This window comes from Poecilia latipinna, unplaced genomic scaffold, assembly GCF_001443285.1.
Source record: "Poecilia latipinna isolate Pla-1442-1.1 unplaced genomic scaffold, P_latipinna-1.0 Scaffold2496, whole genome shotgun sequence".
Lineage (NCBI taxonomy): Eukaryota > Metazoa > Chordata > Actinopteri > Cyprinodontiformes > Poeciliidae > Poecilia > Poecilia latipinna.
This window is the reverse complement of record NW_015115112.1, coordinates 42,383-62,476: the sequence shown is the minus strand read 5'-3', so window position 1 is coordinate 62,476 and position 20,094 is coordinate 42,383. Positions and strand designations below refer to the sequence as shown.

Below are 20,094 nucleotides of genomic sequence, written 5' to 3'. Positions count from 1 at the left end.
TTGTGTTGCTCCACTGCAAAAAAAACACAACACATTTGACTATCAGCATTAAGTCCGAACTCCTAGACATCTTTTCCTTCAGCTGACTGAAGTCGACACCTGTCACCTTCGGTTGATTTATTGATTTATTGATTTACATAGCGCTCAACAAAAACCAACCAAACAGTTTAGAGTAAAACTCTTATTACAAGAAAAACAAAAAAACACAATAAAAACAATAAAAAGAAGAAGAGAACCCTCTACGTTACATGGTATTAAAGGACTGTCTAAAGCAGTGGTCCCCAAACTTTTACCTGTGAGAGCCACATGAGGGGAGGGATGGGGATGTAAGTTGCTACTTACAGGCATTGCTTCGAAGAATTCAACCTGGAATGCGGCGTTCATACACGTGTGTTCATCTGCTCTACCGCTAGCAAACAACCGTACTGATTAAACAACATAAAAGTCAAGCAGTTCCCTAAAAGTCCAACAGATGGCAGCAATGCGCCATGCAAAACAAAAGAAAGCCTGAACTACATAAATTTTGTAGCTCAGGTAGCAACCGGAAAATAAAATAAATGAAAAAAAAAAAAATCTGAATGCTTTCTGGGATTGTTCAGGGGGCCGGACCAAATGTGGAGGCGGGCCGGATCCGGCCCGCGGGCCGTAGTTTGGGGACCCCTGGTCTAAAGAAACAAAGTTCTGAGCTTTGAATTAAAGGTGACGATTGTTCCAGGTTGAAAATGGCCTGTTTAAAACTTCCTCTTTACAGATTCGATATTGATATATTACAAGCAGAAACGACCCGAAGGCGCAGAGCTATGGCTAAATGACTGACTTGTATCAAGAACATGAACAATGTCTAAACCCTGTGCATCCAGACGTCACCGTTTTGGTGAAAACTGTTGAACTTGTTGTAAAGCTAAGCCACATGTACAACTGGACGCCTCGGTTTGAGCTGCCTAGAAATTATTTGTTCCAGTTCCAACATTTTAGCAGCAGTTTGAGCTCATTCTTCTGCACATCTGCCCCTCTTGACGGGGTAAAAACACTCTTTTCAGTCATGGTGAACTTCAAAAGATATATATGCAGACAACGTCGCCTTGAAGAAAAATGGCCCCCCATCCATAAATCTGAATCTGCAGCTAAGAATTTAGCACTTTCTACAAAAGTTTTGCCAGTCATCAAGAAGCTCAAAGCCAGAGGGACAAGATAAGATTCTGGATGTTTCAGGGAACGTCCCGACCGAACCGCACGGGAAAACGGCCTCACCTGAAACACGGTCACTATGGCCCAAAGGAGGGAGTCGAAGTTTTTTCTGTCCGGCAGCGTGTCTCCGTCCCTCTCAGAGCCAAACTTGCAGCCGAACAGATGCATCCCCAGGATGCTGAGGAGGAAAACGGGACAAACACAAACAGGAAGACAGAGGACAAATATTTACATCAGATGCCCGTAGTAGATTCAGGACAAATAAACGGAGGGATTTCACTGGCTGGAAATGATCTCCGGCTCGTCCTTTCAGACCAAGAATGTTGGACGTTTTTGTTTATCCCGTTTGTGATTTTGTAAAAAAAAAAAAAAGAAAGAAAAAGTCACCTGATTTTGAAACTTTAACTAGAATTCTCCAATATAGTTAGAAGTCCCCTGAGTTCCCAAGTCTGTGTGACAGACTGGATGGGACTGGAGCTCCTGGTTGAGTTCAGCACCATGGACAGCGTGACCGTCCATGAAGCATCAGTACTGCTGCCCTGCAGGACGCTGGGGCCGCTGCAGGACACTGGGGCCTGTAGTGGGTTCTTCTTCGTCTTTTCCAAAGCATAGTGATCCATGGTTGTTGACTGTGTAACTCGAGCGTTTTCATTGGAGTTTTGCAAAATAAACTAATTTTAATCAAAATAAAATAATAATGTTTTAAGCAAATTTATTTTCAAAATGTAAAATTGTCTGAAACCGATAGAGAACAAATTCAACATTCTTAAATATAATTTCAATAATAAATGCAGGATTTTATTTTTCGTGCGTATTGAATTTCTATGGCAAGAGAAGTTTAGTAGATCTTTGTCTTTAGGTTTGTAGTTCTTTTTTGTTCTTTACATAATTTTTCAAAAATATCCACATCCCACAAAAGAAGATGTGTGTGTGTGTATTCTATTTTTTCTCCAACTTTTTTTTATGTTTTCATTAAAAAAAAACACTATAAATACAAGTAAAAAAGTAGTTCTTTAAAAACAAAATTCAAATTGTTGGTATTTCTCTATTTTTCCCTCCCAAAAGGTCACATAACTTTCGTGCAAGGTGACCTGCTCCAGCTCTTACATTTTATGTTAAACTCATTTTTGTCCGTTTATCACAAAGAAGTCTTAATAAAAACATTAAGAATTTTGGTGCAAATTTAACAAAAAATACGTTAAAGTTAATTAGCTTGAATATTCAGCACATGCAGATTCAGACTAGAAGACGAGACGGTCGTCTGTCTGCCGTAACATTCGCCGTGTGGATCGGCCGGTGAAAAAGACGGCGGCGAAACAAAAGCTGCGGAGAGCAGAGAGGCCACGCTACATCAGACAAGTAATTGTGGGTGTTATTATTATGACACAGCAGAGGCTCCGCTGTGCAGTCTGCCTTTTATTGAGAAAAAAAAACAGACAGCGGAGCTCAACTAGAGCCGAGGGATCAATGCAACGCTGCCTCCGCTGGCTCAGCCTGGCAGCTGCTCGTTCAAATGGAGCTCTGTTTACGTGCGCGCACACAAGAGCTGCCGGATCGCTGTGTCTCCGTGTGAACGGCCGTGTTCGGGAGCGTGTCGCGTGCGTGCGTTACGCACCATATGGTTACAAAAACCTTCACCCTTAGCTCTCAAATTTGATTAAAAGACAAAAAAAAATATTGTAGTTCCGAGCCAAACACCTAAAAATCCTTAAAGTGTAAAACACAATACGTCACAGAATCCATCTGCCTGTCGTCGTTTCTTTCAGCAGGGAATTGATTTCTTTGTTGACTAAAAATAATTTTTTAAAAGGACGACAAGTGCAGCTGGTTATTAGGGATGCAGAAAATAAAAGGAAGATTAGACAACAAAGATCCTCATTCACCATTCTGCTTACCTAAGACTTATGAAATATGAAATATTTAGACAGCAACAGAATTTTTTCCACGGTGACAACACTTATGTTGTTTCTTTTGGTGCAAAATGTTGGATGAATCAGATGAATTTCCATACAAATTATCAGAAATACTAGGACAGAAAATGCAGCTTAGGAAGTTGAAATACATAGAGTAGATGCAAATGTTGCTTTACATCCTATTGGCTGGTGTTTTCAAGGGAACCAATCCGGAAGCACCATTTATTTTCTTTCTTGCTGACTGGCTGTAGCCCCAGGAGCAAAGACAGAGAAGACTTTAGATATTAGCTAAATATTAAGACATATTTGATGCCTGGACTATTAAAATAAGCAGCTGGAAACATTTTTGGAACGGGTCTGAAGTATTCACACATTTTAACCATTCTCAGGCAGATGTGTTCCTTGACCCCCATGAGTACAGGGGGTCACTGGCATATTTTGTCCATCTTGTTTTGGTCCTACAACCCCAAACAAAGCTGAAAATAAAGTCATAGTAATGATTCTTAAAGCTATAGCAGCACAGACATGCTGTATTCTTTCTAAAGTCAAGCAAAAGTTAGAATTTTATGCTGGTTAATGTCGAATGGAAGAACCAGATTCATGTCATTCAAGTTACTAATTTACTAATGAAGGTGTTTGTCTTCTTTTGTGTCTACAGCCGCTGAGTGCAAAGAGACTCCATTTTAAATCCCAACAGGGCAGAAAATGACGAGTGACAACTAAATCAGAGAAGATGACTTTGGCGCCTTTCTCCATTGTCATTTAATACCACTGGGATAATACCACGATAGCCAATCGAACGACCTCCGACCTCCGCCTACCTGAAGATGAAGATGAAGAGCATGAGCAGCATGCAGAAGGTGGCCACGTTGTCCATGGTCTTCATCAGCACCACCAGCTGCCTCTGCAGTGCCGGCATGAAGCGCACCAGCTTCAGGACGCGCATCAGCCGGAAGGTTCTCAGCACGGACAGGCCGCCGCCCTGCTGGCCGACGATCTCCCAAACGCTGCGGGTAAAACACAAAGAGCACCAGACACACGCTTACTCTCTTGTAAGGACAGGGATCGATCCGTTCTGATCTTTCGATCATCGCCAGACGTCGTGCGGTTTGGTTAACGAGGTGCATGGTCCGTACCTGATCACCACTATGATGCCGTCAAAGATGTTGTAGGGGTTCTTGATGTAGCCGAACGGCCCGTACACCAAGACCTTCAGCAGCATCTCCAGGGAGAAGAGGCTGGTGAAGACGATGTTGCTGATCTCCAGGGCGTTGGTCAACTCTTCAGGCTGCACAGACAGAGGCAAGGCAAGCAGCTGTTTAGTGCGCCCTGAAATATTTCACCTGAACTGAAGAGAAGAACAGAACGATGTTGGACGAGAGCATCGCTGGAAACTTTATTCACTCGTTTTTAAAATTGTAATGGATCAATTACAGATGAAATTATGGTTGGAAGCTGCACTGTATGTACAATCTGGGTTGTAAGCCGCATATAAGAGGGACACATGCAAACGGAGAGATGATCATTTCTGCAGCGGGCAGTCGGTATGGCAACAAGGACATGCAGAGACACACAGAAAGAAAGGACAAAAAGATGGACAGAAAGGAAAATGAAGGAGACAAGAAAAAATGAGACAAGGAAAGATAAAAAAGCAATGAAAAAAGAGGATAATAAAAGTGAAAAGTAGGAAAGAAATATAAGAAAGTTGGTATATGGATGGAAAGAAAGGACACGAGAAAATGGATACAAGGATACATGGAAGGATGGATGCAGGGAAGAAGGATCATGGAAGTTAAGGAAATTAAGGAAAGAAGGATGGAAGGAGAAATGAAAAATGCAAGAAAGGAATTATGACCCAAAAATGAGAGGAGGAATTGATGAAAGAAGAAAAAAGGGAAGGGAAATGGAGGAAAGATTGAAAAAAAAGAAAAAGGAGACAAGCAGAGTTAAAAACACAAAGAAAGAAAATGGAAAAGCATAAAGGAAAGGGAAGAAAGGGAGGACAAGAAAGAAGAAAGAGAAACTCCAGAAAGAAAGAAGGTAGGAAATAATTAATGGAAGATCACCCAGTGAAGGAAAAAAAATGAGGGATAAAACAAATGAAAGAATGGAAGAAATGATGACCCAATGATGGACAGGATGAGGAGAGTAAGGAAGGCCAGAAGGTACATTTTAAAGAAAATGTTTAATGAAGAATGTTTAGTAGGGAAAAGGAACAGGGAAAGAAAGACCCAATATGTCGACAACTAAAAAAAAAAAGACATTTGGGAACAACATGTTTATATTAATCTACATTTTCTACAGTCATACTTAAAAAACCCAAACAAACCTGGAAAGCACTTATACCAAATTTCAGACTTTCTCACACCATGCAAGATTCCTGGTGAAACGACGAAAAAACATCAACACCTGCTATGTCACACACACACACACACACACACACACACACACACACACACACACGCACGCACGCACACAGACACACACACACACCAGGACACACGGCAGCGACTTCGTACTTTTCAAACAGGACAGATCCGGCCGGGTTTCTTTCCCCTGCATACAATAAATACACCCGACCTTTTGTCGATCACAGCGCCGGCGCTGCTCAGAGCTCACCGGAGATCTCAACTGCCACTCACATCTCCATCAAACAGACTGTGTGTATGGCTGCGTCTGAGTGTGTGTGTGCGTGTGTGTGTGTGAGCGTTTGAGGCAAACAGGCAACGAGAACAAGCAGACAGAGAGATACAGAACATGATCCCCGAGATAAAAGGCGCGGCACATCCAAATACGACAAGCTATGGAAATCAGACTTCTGTAGCGAGTGTCTGTAATTATCGACGAGGAGAACAGAGCCGTCGGGAACGCCGCCGTGCGCCTGTGGACGGCGGGCTTCACGCGGCCTTTCATCTGTGTGCAATCAACTGTTTACACAACTCACAAGCAGCGCACCGCACACACTGCACATGACCAGGAGACCCCGATACGGGCTCACACGTTAGCCATCAAGAAATGTGCATGAGTGTACAAGTGTGAACATGCGACTTTAAACAGGGTGTCTGTCTAAAATTAAGGCCTTAAAATGTCAAGTTCATTAGAAATCATTTTTAAAAATTGAATTCGTTTATCTACGTAGTTTATTATTCTCATGAGACTTTTTTGTCAGGCAGAAGTTTGAGTCGCTCATAGACATTGCTGCGTTCTGTGACTCGAGGCATTTTATTAGCTACTAGCATACACTTGCTAGCTAGGTTTTTGCATCTTTCATAGATAAGTGTAAATTTATCGTCACTTTGATGGACGATCTTTGTCTGTTGAGCTGTATGAGTAGCACACAAACATCTTCAATGTATTTTATGACTCCAGGCAGTTGATGTTACCGCTAACTATCTGCTAGCATACCACTGCTAGCTTTTTGCCTACATCATCGGTAAGTGTAAATTTATCATCAATGTGTTGGACAAGGTTTCTCTTCTGAGTTGAGTTGCACTCAGTTCTCTTCATTACATTCTGTGACTCGAGGCAGTTGATGCAATCATTAACGAGTTGCTAACATGACATTTGCTAGTTAGCTTTTTGCGTCTAACACGTATAAATGTACATTTATCTTTAGTTTCTTAGAGGATGTTCTTCTGATCTGTTGAATCACACACAGACCTCTTCACTGCATCATGTGACTCAAGCCAGTTGAGGCTACCAGTACTTTGCTAGCATACCCTTGCAAGCTAGGTTTTTGCGTCTATCCTGGCTAAGTCTAAATGTATCATCATTTTGTTGGATGATGTTCATCTTTTGAGTTGTTTGAGTCGCATGCAGACATCTTCATCGCATTCTCTGACTCGAGGCATTTGAGGCTACCACTACCTAGCTGCTCACATACCCTTGCTTGTTAAATTTTTGCGTCTATCGTGGGTTAGAGTAAATTGATTGTCAGTTAGAGTAAATTTATTGTCAATTTGCTGGACAACGTTTGTCTGAGCCACTGGATCACTTCTGCTGTCAACCCCGTAATACACGACATGCATTCTGCGAAAAATAGTTTGGAGCTGCCACTATTTAAAATATGCCAACTTGCTTTTGTACATTTCTGTCACGAAATGTATATTTCATTCATAATGGTTTTACACAGCTCTTAACAGGCCTTGAATCTGAGTTGATGAAACTTGCAGAGACCCTGTTTTAAAGCGCCGCTTACATTTCTACATTCTCCTCCGTCCCCCGTGCTCAACTGGTAATGTAATGTAATGTAAACACCGCGCGTGTCATTGAATCCAGCATGGTGGGCTGCCACTAATCACAACACGCCGTGACTGTTTAGGCGGGGATTACTCAACACTTGCGTTTGTACACACAGGGAAGGAGAGATACGGAGATTAGCATCCGCTGCTGAATAACAGCTCCTCCTCAACCGCCAAGGCACCATTTTGTCTCCAACGCATGAGCAGCAGAGTCGGTTGGTGACGATGACACACTGCCATTGCTGATTTCAGTCATTATTTAGCTCATACAGCTGGAAAAAAATTTAAAAATTCCAGTCTGGTTGAATCAAATTCCAGAGGGTCCGTTCACACCAGATCAAAATCATACCGTGACATTGATGAAGGAATGTGTCCAACTGTGATAAAGTGGTTCAGTTTGAGTTTACCACTTGTCCCTTATTCTTATTTCTGATTAATTTCATTTTCTACAGTTGGTCATAATTTAACTTAAACATTGCTCTTGTAACTTTGCTTCACTCACTATTTACTCACTATTTGGTGTTTGTTTGTTTTGCTTTTTGTTGGTCTGTAATGTTTGTTGTACATCCTCTAATTGGTGAATTAAAGTGAAGTTCATCTGAGTTTGAACAAGAAAGTGCTGCTTGTTGCTTGGGATGAAATCATTTTTGTTCCCCACAGGAGTTGTTGATGTGCAAAGGCAGGAGAGGCGAACCTCTGCAGAGTTTCAGCTCTTTTATTTACCTTCCACTTTCTGATGGTTGTCCAGATAAAAAAAAAATCCCTGATGAAATAAACTCAATTTTATGGCTGTGTGAAGATTTTCAAAGGGCAGGACACTTTTATGAACCACCATAGGTTGAAGCAGCATCAAACAGATCAGTGTTGCTCAAAAAGATCTGCAGATTAGAGGCTAACAACGACAAACAGACAACAACAAAAACGGGCGACTCATTTGCCCACAGCGAACGACGAGCTTTCCTCCGTTTCATCCCGCCTCTTCGTCATTGTCTGGGTTCACAGACGCAGACGAACCCCTCTTTTTTGTCTGATCCCGCCCATCGCCCCATCGTGGCCATTCATCCTCCGCCGCTCTGATGAGCGCGGCCGCCGGCGCATCCTTCATCTCTTCGCGGGGCTCGCGTTGCGTCATCAAGGAAGGTTAAAAGGGTAAATGGATGCGAGGGCCGCTCAGATGTCCGTGTGTTCTCCCCAGATGAATGCCCTCACGTAAAAATATGTCCACACACACACACACACAAACAACCTCTGATGTTGAATGAATAAACACAATCAGGGGGCCACACATGGAAGCTCATGCAGCTGAGATCCGCTCACCAGGAACGGTCCCAGTCGCACACACGTCCCGCCGCCTGACGGGATGTGGCGGATAAGCCAGAACAAGAGATACGCTGTTTATGAGCCGAGACTCGGACGGCAGACATCTGGCCCTGACACCGAGCTGCAGGTCATTATTCTTCCCCCCCGCCACTGTTTCTCCTCGGCTCGTGTGTTGGGACATTCCTCATACAGACGTGGTTCGAAGCTCACCGTGTCATAAAAAAAAAAAAAAAGCCTCTCTCACACTCAAACACACACACACGCATCCACACGAGACGTGGAAGCGAAGCAAAACCGAAAAGGCTCGCAAACTCCTTTCACCCCCCGGCCCGTCGCGCAGGACAAACGTTGTTAGCGACTAATAGCTGGGGAGGAGGCGTCTGCTGCTACCTGGAGGGAGATTAATGCCTCCACTGTGTGATTGTGTGAGTGATGAAGATGCTGTTGATTTTCTAATTGCTTCCTTTGGTGGCTGTTTCCTGGCTAATGAGGCTCAGAGAGCATTAGCAGGTAAAGTGTGCTGGATGAGGGATAGCGTAATCTGGTTAGCGCTAATGTAACGTCGCCAAATCTGATGCGATCTAATCTAATCGAGGATCTGGAACGGCAGCACTCTGCGTGTCCATATTTGTCTGTGTTTTGTTCAGGGCACGTCCTGAGGCACGAGGCGCGCGCGCGCACACACACACACACACACACACACACACACGCACAGAGGTGATAAAACTAGTGACTCAGTGTTACTTTAGGCTGGGTAAAACAGGTGACATTTGTTTTGTAACAAATTGTAAAAGAGGTATTTGATCTGATGGAGTGTATCCTGGTTTAAAAAAAAAGGCTAAACGTGAAGAAAGGACAATTTTAACTCCATTTATGTTTTTGTAGTGTATATCCTGCGGAAAAATCTGGTGAAACCTATAAGCCACATCAAAAGAGCTTTCATTAGACACTGTGGGCCTTTTCTTTTTAAAGCTAAATATTTAAAGTATTTAGCTGTAAGGGGCTGGGCTGTGATGCTTGAATTTCATTCAATGAAATTCAAAAATCTAAAAAAAAAAAAAAATATTCCAAGCTGGAATCTATGTTGTGCGTTTCTGGTACGCCAGTATATCCGACGCACAACATTTATCTGCATACAAAGCGATGGATGATGGGCAATCAGGGGCCCCGTCATCCATCAGTGGGTCTTGAAGCAAGATTAAAAAAATTATCAAATGGCTTGCTGGAAAAACTTACTGTTGTGCTCCAAGTTATGCTAAAAGGACTTAGCTTATCACAGAAGCTATTCAAGACTAAGTTAGCATTTCCATAACAAACATGTAGCGGTAGCACAGATGTCCCCCATCACAAGCTTCCCTAACGTCAGCATCCACAAACCACTTTTCCAAAAACAATATTATTTTCAAAGCAGTTTTATGAATGATCAGAGGTTTTGTGAAACACTTGAAAACTGAATGGCTACTTGCATTGTGGATGTCTGTGCTGCTGCTACATGTTTAGCACTGAGATGCTATTTTAGTCTGGAATAGCTTCTCTGCTAGGCTAACTCATTTTAGCACCACTTGAATACAACAGCAGTCTTTTCCGGCCCCATCAGATTGTTTTTGGAAAGCAAAATTTAACACCACAAGACCAAGAGAGGCAGATTTCTCATCTATTGTCGTTTGCGGGTGTCGCTTGTGCGTCAGATTTACAAATGTACCAGAAACACAACACAAAGGTTCCGGTTTGGGACTTTTGCAAGCAGAAAAAGGAAAACAAATATGATTTATTGCATTTCAATTTTTAACATGTCAAAATCCATGTAATTAATTTATCAAAATTAAATTAAAGTTCATGCCCTAGTTTAAATACAACTTGCATGAAATATTGAGAAATTTTATTACTCTTTATCCTCTTTTTGGACGGTTTTTCATATTCAATATGAGTTTCATTTATTTATATCTAAGCAGAGACAATTCCTTCTAAAATCCCAAAAAATCCTAACAAGAGTAAAAACAATAACTGTTGAGGAACGGTTTCCTGACTTCAAAAGTGGGTAAAAAAAAAAAAAAAAAAAAACTTTGTCTCCACAGGCGATGTGTAATTTGACATTTCATTGAAGCAGCAAATAACAGAATCCATTATTTGATCACACGATTGATTCTTCCTTTTTGATTTCACGGCCTTCGGGGCTGGAAAAGCACTCGCTCTCTGTGGCCCGGATTAGGAAACGTTGTTTTGCCTTCTCTACATGTAAGTATTGTTGAACTAAGACTCTTTTCTTAGCCCAGCCTTGGAGGGCAGCCAGCGTCTTCGGATTTTGAACTTTGCGTCGACAGATGAAAAGCAAAACAAATATTGCCTCTGGTTTAGGCAGCGAGGCAAGAGTACGGGTCTGTCGGCTGTCTCTCTTGGTTTGACGTGTGTCAATATGCAGAGAAAATTCTCCAAATGTTAGAGATGTTTAACATGCATATGGACACGCTGTACAATAATCAATGCATTTATATTCTGAACACCCAAAAACCTCTTTCCCTAAACCTCGTAAAAGACTTCCCGTATGTTAAACTGTTTATCACCCTCCCCCCCCAACAGAACTAATAGACAAGCTTGTAATGCTGCTAAATATGCAACAAATGAGCGTTTCCCTGGTGACAGGATGAGGCAAAAACAGAGAACTGGCACCGTGTTTCTGATGGTGAATCTCCACGGTTCTTACAAAGCCAGTCCGTCTGGCTGCTGCCAAATGAAAAGCAGCACGGGAAAACGGTTTCCTCTAGAGTTCTGGAATGAAAAGTGCTTGTTCACGTGGAAAAGTGCAGGTTCAGGACCCGTCTGAGTAAAGACGAGTTGAGTGTTGGTGTTTGGAGCCGCATTAATGTGGTAAACACAGAGAGAGAGAGAGGACAAAAAAAGGTGAAACTCGAAGTAAAGTCATCAGGATGGATTCCTGCTGCTAAAGAGAATGTTAAGAAGGTAGAGACAGGATGTGGAGAGACGGCATGGAGCTCTGCTTTAGAGCTGCAAACATATGACATCTGTTTTTAAATACTGTGATAACTAAAATATTTAGTATGAGACTGACAGAAATGAGATAGAGCCACGTTACACCAAAGGACACAACAACTCAGACGGACGGAGCAGACGATCAAACTGGTATCCATTGGTTACAATACAAACCCCTTCCCGATGTGCCAATCACCCCATTAGGGCAAAATTCAAACACTCATTCCTGATGCAGACAAACACTTGAAACTCCACACAACTTCAGACAAAAACAGGGTTCTCATTGAAAATGTTTCATTTGTGTAGATTGAAAAATGAACCTCCGACCATTTACCTTCATCTCTAAAACGTTCCTCGTTGTTCAAACGCATTTTGTTCCTTTCACCCTTCAACTCTTCGCCACCTTCGCCCTTGTGAAAGCAAACCCGCAAGATCAAACACGTTTAGCGCTCAAACAAACTCCATCGCGCCTCGGCGTTTCCTCACACTTACGACGTTTAAAGACAAACACCTCTGCTCCGTCTTTGAAAGGGATTTGCTTTCAGGGTTCACGCAGACGGACGAGCCGCCCGCGGGAAATGTAAACAGAGTGACCCGGAGTGCATTTGGATCACTTTGTGCTCGTGTAACTGCTCCGTGTTTGATCAATATTGATGTCGGTTGCCGAAAAAGCTTTCCGTCATAACACTGGAGGCAATTTTTCAAAACGGGAAGCATGCGTTTTAGCGTGGCCTATCCGTCGATACCTTCAGCCTTTCTCCTCGATCTGTTTTGGCCTCAGCGCTGCTCCTCCAGCGTCAGAGTGGCTGTGAAGACAGGGAGCTTGAGGATGGGGACGGGGAGGGAGGCTCGGATGCGAAGTAAGAGAAAGAGGCCGGGTTTCCAAGTAAATAGACGGCGTCGCGTCACATTTTTGGCAGACATGCACCTTCCATCAGCTCCACCATAAGTGGTAACGCTCTTAAACAGCTTGGAGAGATAAAAAGCAGACGGCCTCTCCTTACTGGTGAAACCCATCCTTTGCAGAGAACAACGTGAGCACCGGTTTGTTTGTGTGAGTGAAAGTTTTAAGACTGAAAGTACCAATAACAGCAGAGGACAGTGGTCTGGTCCATTTCACCGGAGTGGGAGGTCAAAGTCTAGGTCTAGATATCCAGCAGAGTGACGGAACGGTACCATGTGTTGTTGTGCTATGTCAGAGGGCAACCTGCTGATATTAAAGCATGACTGGGATCAGCCCAGTTTGCTGTCATGACGATCATCACCTCTAGAGAGCGTTTGGAGATTTAGGATTACAGCCCAAAGCGTTCCATTCTCTTTGACCCAATGAGGAACATTTTCAACTGCGAGACAAAATAGTTACTGAGGATTTCGATGTACGAATTTCCTCCAGACAGCATGGCGGACTGAACGCACTCATCTGTCAATTCCTTCTTGTAGCAAAAAGAGAAAAAAATCAAAACAGTCAAGCTGAGACTCATGAAATAAACAATGCTGGATCCTGTTGGTTAGTAAAGACTATGATCCCGTTTTAATTGAACAATTCAGAAACTTTTTTTTTTCTTAGATGAAGCCAAATTCACTTCCCTTCATTGTAAAATATCAACTTTTACAACCAATCAGAGCCAGGAGGAGAGTCTTAACGCTGTCAGTCAATCTGGTGTACTTGCTGCTAAATGTGCTACTGGCAGAGAAACAACTTACTGCTGCAGGAAAACCCTTTATCCACCGTCATCGGTGGCCATAGTAACTAGTTTTAGCATTCACAACAGGCTATGCTAGCTCCAGTGCAACATAGAGCAAGAGAGGAGGGTGAGGAGAGATAAGCAGCGCCACACAGAGGGTGATTGACAGCACCAGGACCCGCCTCCTGCCTCTGATTGGTCGTTTCTAGTTAACTCTAGGAGAAGAAAGAGGAGCCACAATTTTTTTCACAGGTTTTCTGTCTCATAGCATAATGTCACTACATAGTGTCAGAGTCAACAAATACGTTAAAAAAATGTTTTTTGATAAAAGTTACTTCCTGCAGCTTTAGGTTCCTGATGAAAAACAAATTTTTTTTTTTTTTATTTTTTTTTGTGATTTGCACAGTAGTGCTCTATTGCCACCTCCTGGAGTGGAGTGAGTGATTGTGGACGAATATGAACTCAATTACAGGGGTGTGTGGATCCCACTGATTGTTCACAATAGGACCCAAGCGCTTTTCAGCAGCTTTCATATGAGTACAGAAAGCGGAGTATCGCCATGTCCTTTGGCTGCCATAATTTGTAATTTAGAACCCCATTAAGCAGCATGTAATTATGCTGAGCCCAGACATTTATTGTCCTTAACAAATAAATAGCGCTCAGAGTTTGATTCACTTTTCATGCGTACCACATGTACTGCACACTTAATCTCCGCATAAATTATGCATCAGGGTGGCTGTTGTGTCCTCATAAATTCTCCTTAAGACACAGCCAGAGCTCTGCAACCTCATTTTCTGCTGAGTGACACCCGACGTGGGATTCATTTTATGCGTCATGAGAGGATCTCTGCGACAGAGTCTCATCCACTTGAAAAACAGGGAAGGGCGGCTGGGAAACAGGTCAGTGTGATCAATAAGAAATCATACTTTACTCAGCTGGAGAGGTGTTTCTTAAAGGCACGGTGTCCCTTTGTTGTAAACTTTGATTTCGTCTCATATTGTGATATGGAAGCCGTAGAAATGAGAAGAAGAGCATTTGAACAGAATAGCATACTTGATTATAGTATGATGAGCTGTGGTAGCTTCATCAGAACTAGACAGGCAATGCAGGATGACTAGCTAAAATAAGATGTTATTTATGCTAATCCTAAAGCAACTTTAGGATTGCTACATAAACATAGGAACTGATGAAAGACGTTAAGCGCTAAATTCAACCATATTGAATGGTTGAATTCAATATGGTTGAATTCAACTATTGTGTCAATAGCTGCGTTTCCATTGACCATATAAATGCTCAATTTGACATCACGAATATAAATTTGCCCACTTTTGAAAAAAACAAAACTCTGTTTTCTATAAAAAGTTTTGACGCTATGTTGAGGTAGATTTTTACAGGTCGTATCAAAATTGGCATATTTCACAAAACTGCAACGGAAACACTATTTACACACATGAGTCACATAATCAATAACCGGATGTCGTCACTGGTGCAAACCATGAAGAAGATGGCAACAGGAAGTAGTTGGAGGACCACGGTGCAGCATATTCTTTAATGACTTATCAAAACATAAAACCTAAACAACACTAGCCACGTGTGATTTTACCTGCACAAGTGCAAAACTGAGCTTTTTTTTTTCCAATATTAGCAGAATATTGATAATGTTTTGCACACGTCTATAATGGAAACATGCCTAATAACACATCTTACTGCTCTCTCAGCCTCAACAGGTTCAAATTTATTACTACAGAACTAACTGTTCCGTTGTGCTTTATGATTTGGTTCTTTGGAACAGACATTTCACTCATGGTTTCAGTTTTACAGTTGTCCAGAATTGCTAACTCTGTTGCTAATTTTGGCTAACCGACCAAAGTAGTGCTTTGGTCAGAAAGCAGATAGGACATGAGTAGATTTTAAACTCTTCACCATCTAACCACTGCCGGTAGTTGTGCAGTGATGCATTCTGGGTACAGAATAAATGTAATTTGCTCCACCGTGTCACGGGTGGAGAAAGTGAGGAGAGGAAACAATGAGAAAACTATCTTCAACCTCTTCAAAATAAGAGCATAAAGACAGATATCAAACTACTTGAAGAAGTCTTAAGTTGACACAGATATCAAACTTTATCAGTTTTCAAAACAGTGAAGAAAATTAGAACTGAAAATTTCAGTTTGAAAGGAGCTAAGTGCGCTAAACGTTTTTTAAAGTTAGCAAAAAACGCCAAAGCGCCAAGCCAAAAATGAGCTCTATTAGCAGAAGTGAGCCCAACACAAAATAAGTAAGAAAAAGAAAGTCACTAAACATTCCCATTACCCTACATATCATAATAAACATTGTTTTATTCTACAACCTTCTCCACTCAGTTTATTATCAGCAGATTTTTCCAAGTTTCTGCAGCTGGTGTTTTCATAAACATAGAGGCACTCTAAATATGGCAAATAAAAAGGGTGACCCTTAAAAACTTGACAACAGGGAAGAGTTAAAAGTCAACCTCATCCTTCCTCCGCAAGGAAAGAGTTCCAGAGACCATTTAAGGTCTTTGCCCTCCGCAAAGACTTATGGGATTGATATCCCATAAGACACGGAGATCAATCAGTGAAGCTTCCCTTTAAATATTTTAGCAACCTGTCTGGAACCGGAGGAATCGGTGTCAGCCACACCAAAAACAAAGTGTTGAAGAGGGACATAAAGAAGTTCGAGGATAACCTTGAAGCAAACGGCCAGAGGTTTGGTTAATTTTCAGCGACTGGACAATCGGTAGGAGATGAAGATTATGAATTTCCAATACAGGATTTGATCAAAGTACAATGTTTTTAAAAAGTATGCTAAAAAAAAAAACAAAAAAAAACACGTCATCAAGTCTGTGTTGTAGGCTTCGTAGTCACCTGGTGTCAAACATTTGAAAACGGAAAGAGCTGAAACAAATGTGTCAACCATCTTAATGACATTTGGGAATCTCAAACCATTTTCCATTCTTGAAAATGATTAAAGCCCACTTCATACTTTTCCAGATTGGTATGTAGTCTACAGTATAGATCGTTCCTGCATGAGAAGAAATGACACGAGGCTACGATTTATCAACGACAAATTTACATCATCAGAAAGTCATTATTGGTATCTCTCATCATTCACCGTGGCACATTATTGATTGATCTCCAAAACGGTCATTAATGAGAGCATGAGGAGCCCAAGGAGGGAGGGAAAAAAGTTCAGTAGAATGAGTGGAAGAACGGCAGAGGCATGAGAATAAAAAGAAACGCTGAAACCGAAGAAGAAAACAAAAGACAAAAAAACTAGAGCCAGAGGGCGAGTTTAAAAAAAGTCAGGAGAAGAAAAAAAAAGAAGGTTGGAAGAACGCTGATGACTAAAACGCTATAAAACCTTCTCTCTCTCTCTCCGCGTTCTTTCCATCTGGATACATTTAGAAACACTGGGTCAAGGACCGAAAGTAACCCCGGGAAACCTGGCCCGTCTCCAGGATCCCGCTACAACACCAACACGTGCAAACAATACAACAAACGCTTGTGTAACGTCACTCTGGATCACACGTGCCAAAAGCAAAACAAGAGACTCAAAACACAACGAAACCTGCGCTCGGCAAAAACGCTTTGTGCTCTTTATGAAGTAAAACAACGGGGAGAACATGGAGTGCAACAGGGAGAACGGCTTTGTTGAAAGAGCAAGGTAAGGATCTGTGTTAGCGGGGGGAAAGACGATGGATCTCATTTGAGTTTTCCCTCGATAACTGCAGCAGGAGAGGCTCTGGTCTGGCTGCATTTGTCTGGAACTGATCAACTCAACGTTTTAAAACCACTGCTCTTACACAGTGGGTAATTGTTCTTTGGTGGTACAACTGTAAAAGAACTTTCTCACCCAAAACAATTTCTTAAGTTTCATTAGCTATTTTTTTTATTTATTTGCAGCTTTGCTCTACTTTGCATTCCAAACGCCTCACCGTTTAGACTTTCACACTAAACAGTTCGCTGCGTGACTTTTCTCTTCACGTTTTGTCTCAGACTTCATTGTGTTTTAATATTACAGGAAAGTCGAGGAGTTTGAGCATTTTTCTGATATTGGACGTCGAAGCTAATGTGTAGAATTTTGGCCCAGTCATCTCTTACGGACTTTTAGGTGTCCGTCACAAAATTGCACGATTGTCGACATGTTTCAGTCAATATTGAGATACGTTAAGAGAATCACAAAATTAAACTGAAACTCATTTACTAACTCAGCACTTTACCAGGTAAGATACACAATCACACATCAGCCGAGATTTTAATACCACTGTGAGCGGATTGATGGGTTGTCTATGCCTACAAACCAAACTCTGTTCATTAGCCCCCAAGGTGACATTCTGTCAACATGGCATCATTTCTGTTTTGAAAGCAAAGTAGAGGCTATGATGCTGTATGAGTGAATTTTTCAACATGGAAGCAAAACCTTTACCTTCCAGATGTCAGCCTGTGTGACTTCAGTGTTACTTTAGATTTACATGATATTTGGTTCAATCCACCGGTACAGTACAAAAATGTAAATATGTTGTCATGTTTTCCACTTTTCTCTGCTTTTAGCGTTTTACTAAACAAAAAATCTAATTTTTTTTTCTGCACATTGATATTATTTCAACATCTCGCCTGAAAAAAACGGCTTGGAAATCGTTCATACTGTATCAAAAGGAGCACTTTTAGATATTTTCGGTTTGGACTTTCTATCCACAGCTGTGAATCTATTACAAACTGTGTTGAAATTCTGCTAAAGTAAAAACCAAAAAAGAAAACACAATCTAGCAATTGCTGTGTTTCAGTTGACAAAGAAATGCAGTTAAAATCATGCGTGCATAAGTTTGTTCACGCAAAAAGTCATTAAAAAAAGTACATGCCACGAAATCATCCTCATAGCACTTCCTGCCATCTTCTTTGACTCGTGTGATGCGATACAGCTGAAAAACCACCTCATCCTGTTACCAAAACTTATCAAAATTATGAGTTTTCAAAATTGGCGCGTTTGGATTAAGCACCTTTATTTTTGCAAATCCCATTTGCGCTGTTATATTCTCCATGGAAACGCAGCTATTTTTGAATGTTTTCACTTTTTTTTTGGACCTCACATATCTTTAATTCCAAGCCTATACTTAGACAACTTTCTAAGCCTAAATGAAGCATGAAGGTCTAAACTAGAGCTACTAAGAAAGTTAGGTCTACTTATAGCTTTGAAGTTGAACAATCTATTGCTCATTGGGAGATTAATTATTCTTTTATAAGCCAACACAAAGTAGAGCAAAACTGTAAATTGGGAACAAAGCGATACTCTGATTTTGGGTGGTAGGCTTTCGATTTTAGCTCTCTTGAGCCAACACTTAAATTCAAACTCACTCATCTGTACGTATTAGTTCTCAGGACTTTGACTGGTCCATTCAAACACATGATGGTGGTTGATGTCCTGTTGTTTTTAGGCGTGTCCCAGACAAACGGTCCTGACCCTTGAAGGTTTTTTGCAGTAACCACCATATTTCCTTCCTTCCTGTCGAATTAAACTCATTCCGTCTTCACTTCAAGTCAGATTAACTAAGCTGAAGAAGACAAGAAGAACAAGCAAGTTGCTGTGTTCGAGGTTATGTGCAGCATCAGGTTCCTAATGATTACCTAACAGAAGTGCTGAATTCGACAACTATTAGTTTGCTAGCAAGAGATGTACTGGGACAGCAGAGGGAGATCATACTTTAGAGAAAGGAGGAGAGAGACCGCCAGAAGTGGTTTTCGTTTTAGTTTACGGCTCCTCTGCAAATGGATCAGAGAATTTCCTGCATTGTAAAAGCTAAATTTGAAGGAATCTGTTACATAATGAGCAAAATCTACAATCCTGCAGTGAATTTCAGGCCCTGGTCACATGACTTTAACACGCTAACGAGTGAAGACTGCCAGAAGTCAGCGTCCTTCATGTTATGTAAAGCCTCACCGCAAAATCAGTGACATCTTTTCTCATTGCGGAGCGTGAGCTCATTGCAGCTTTGCTGATATTCAGACTAAGGAGGAAGAATGGCTCTGCAAGACTCTTTTCTTAGATACATGACTGCATTTGTGCTCATCTCACGCATCTGTTTTGAGTTTCAGCCCATCTGCTCCTGCTGGGCACATTTACACCTCATATTAGCAGGTAACTACCCTTATCTAAACAGGATATCATATTACACAGTGACTCACAGCCTCGGGTTTTAACGTGATCCAAGTTAAGGTAGGACAGGAAATTTAAAAAAAAGAAGCTAAAGATAAATTAAGAGCAATAAATTTTCTTCCAGATGGTAAAACACCAACTACAAATTCTCTGTCCTTCAACATTTCCTTTCTCGGCCCACTTTCTCTCTCACATGGCTGTAATTAAGCTTGTGTAAACAAGCCAGGCTGGAGGGAGACATCAGGGATACAATTTCGGCATATGGGAGCAATGTTGCTGGCACAAACACACAGAGTGACACATCGGATCAGATCCCAGACTGGTAGCACCACTGCCTTGCAGCAAGAAGGTCCTCGGTTTGAGTGCCCGGCATGGCATCTTCCTGCGTGAAGTTAGCTTGCTCTTCCTGTGCGTGTTCTGCTTTCTCCAGGTACTCAGGCTTCCTCCAACAATCCAAAAAACATGACTGTTTGGTTAATTGGTTTCTTGAAGTTGTCTTTCGGTGTGAGTATGTGGGCATAGTCGTTTGTCCTGTGTGTGTGTCTATAACAGTGTTTTTCAACCACTGTTCCGCGGCACACTAGTGTGCCG

At 41.7% G+C, this 20,094-nt stretch overlaps 1 protein-coding gene across 1 annotated transcript in view; it reads right to left on the bottom strand.

Moving 5' to 3' along the window:
- Positions 1–20,094, bottom strand: part of LOC106938051 (voltage-dependent T-type calcium channel subunit alpha-1G-like) — an 81,744-nt gene that overhangs the window by 23,138 nt on the left and 38,512 nt on the right. The window contains exons 7-9 of the mRNA XM_015019877.1: positions 4,238–4,389; positions 3,923–4,108; positions 1,252–1,366 (exon numbers count right to left, since the gene is read on the bottom strand). Coding sequence (XP_014875363.1) covers positions 1,252–1,366; positions 3,923–4,108; positions 4,238–4,389 — 453 coding nt within the window. The remainder of the gene's footprint in view (positions 1–1,251; positions 1,367–3,922; positions 4,109–4,237; positions 4,390–20,094) is intronic.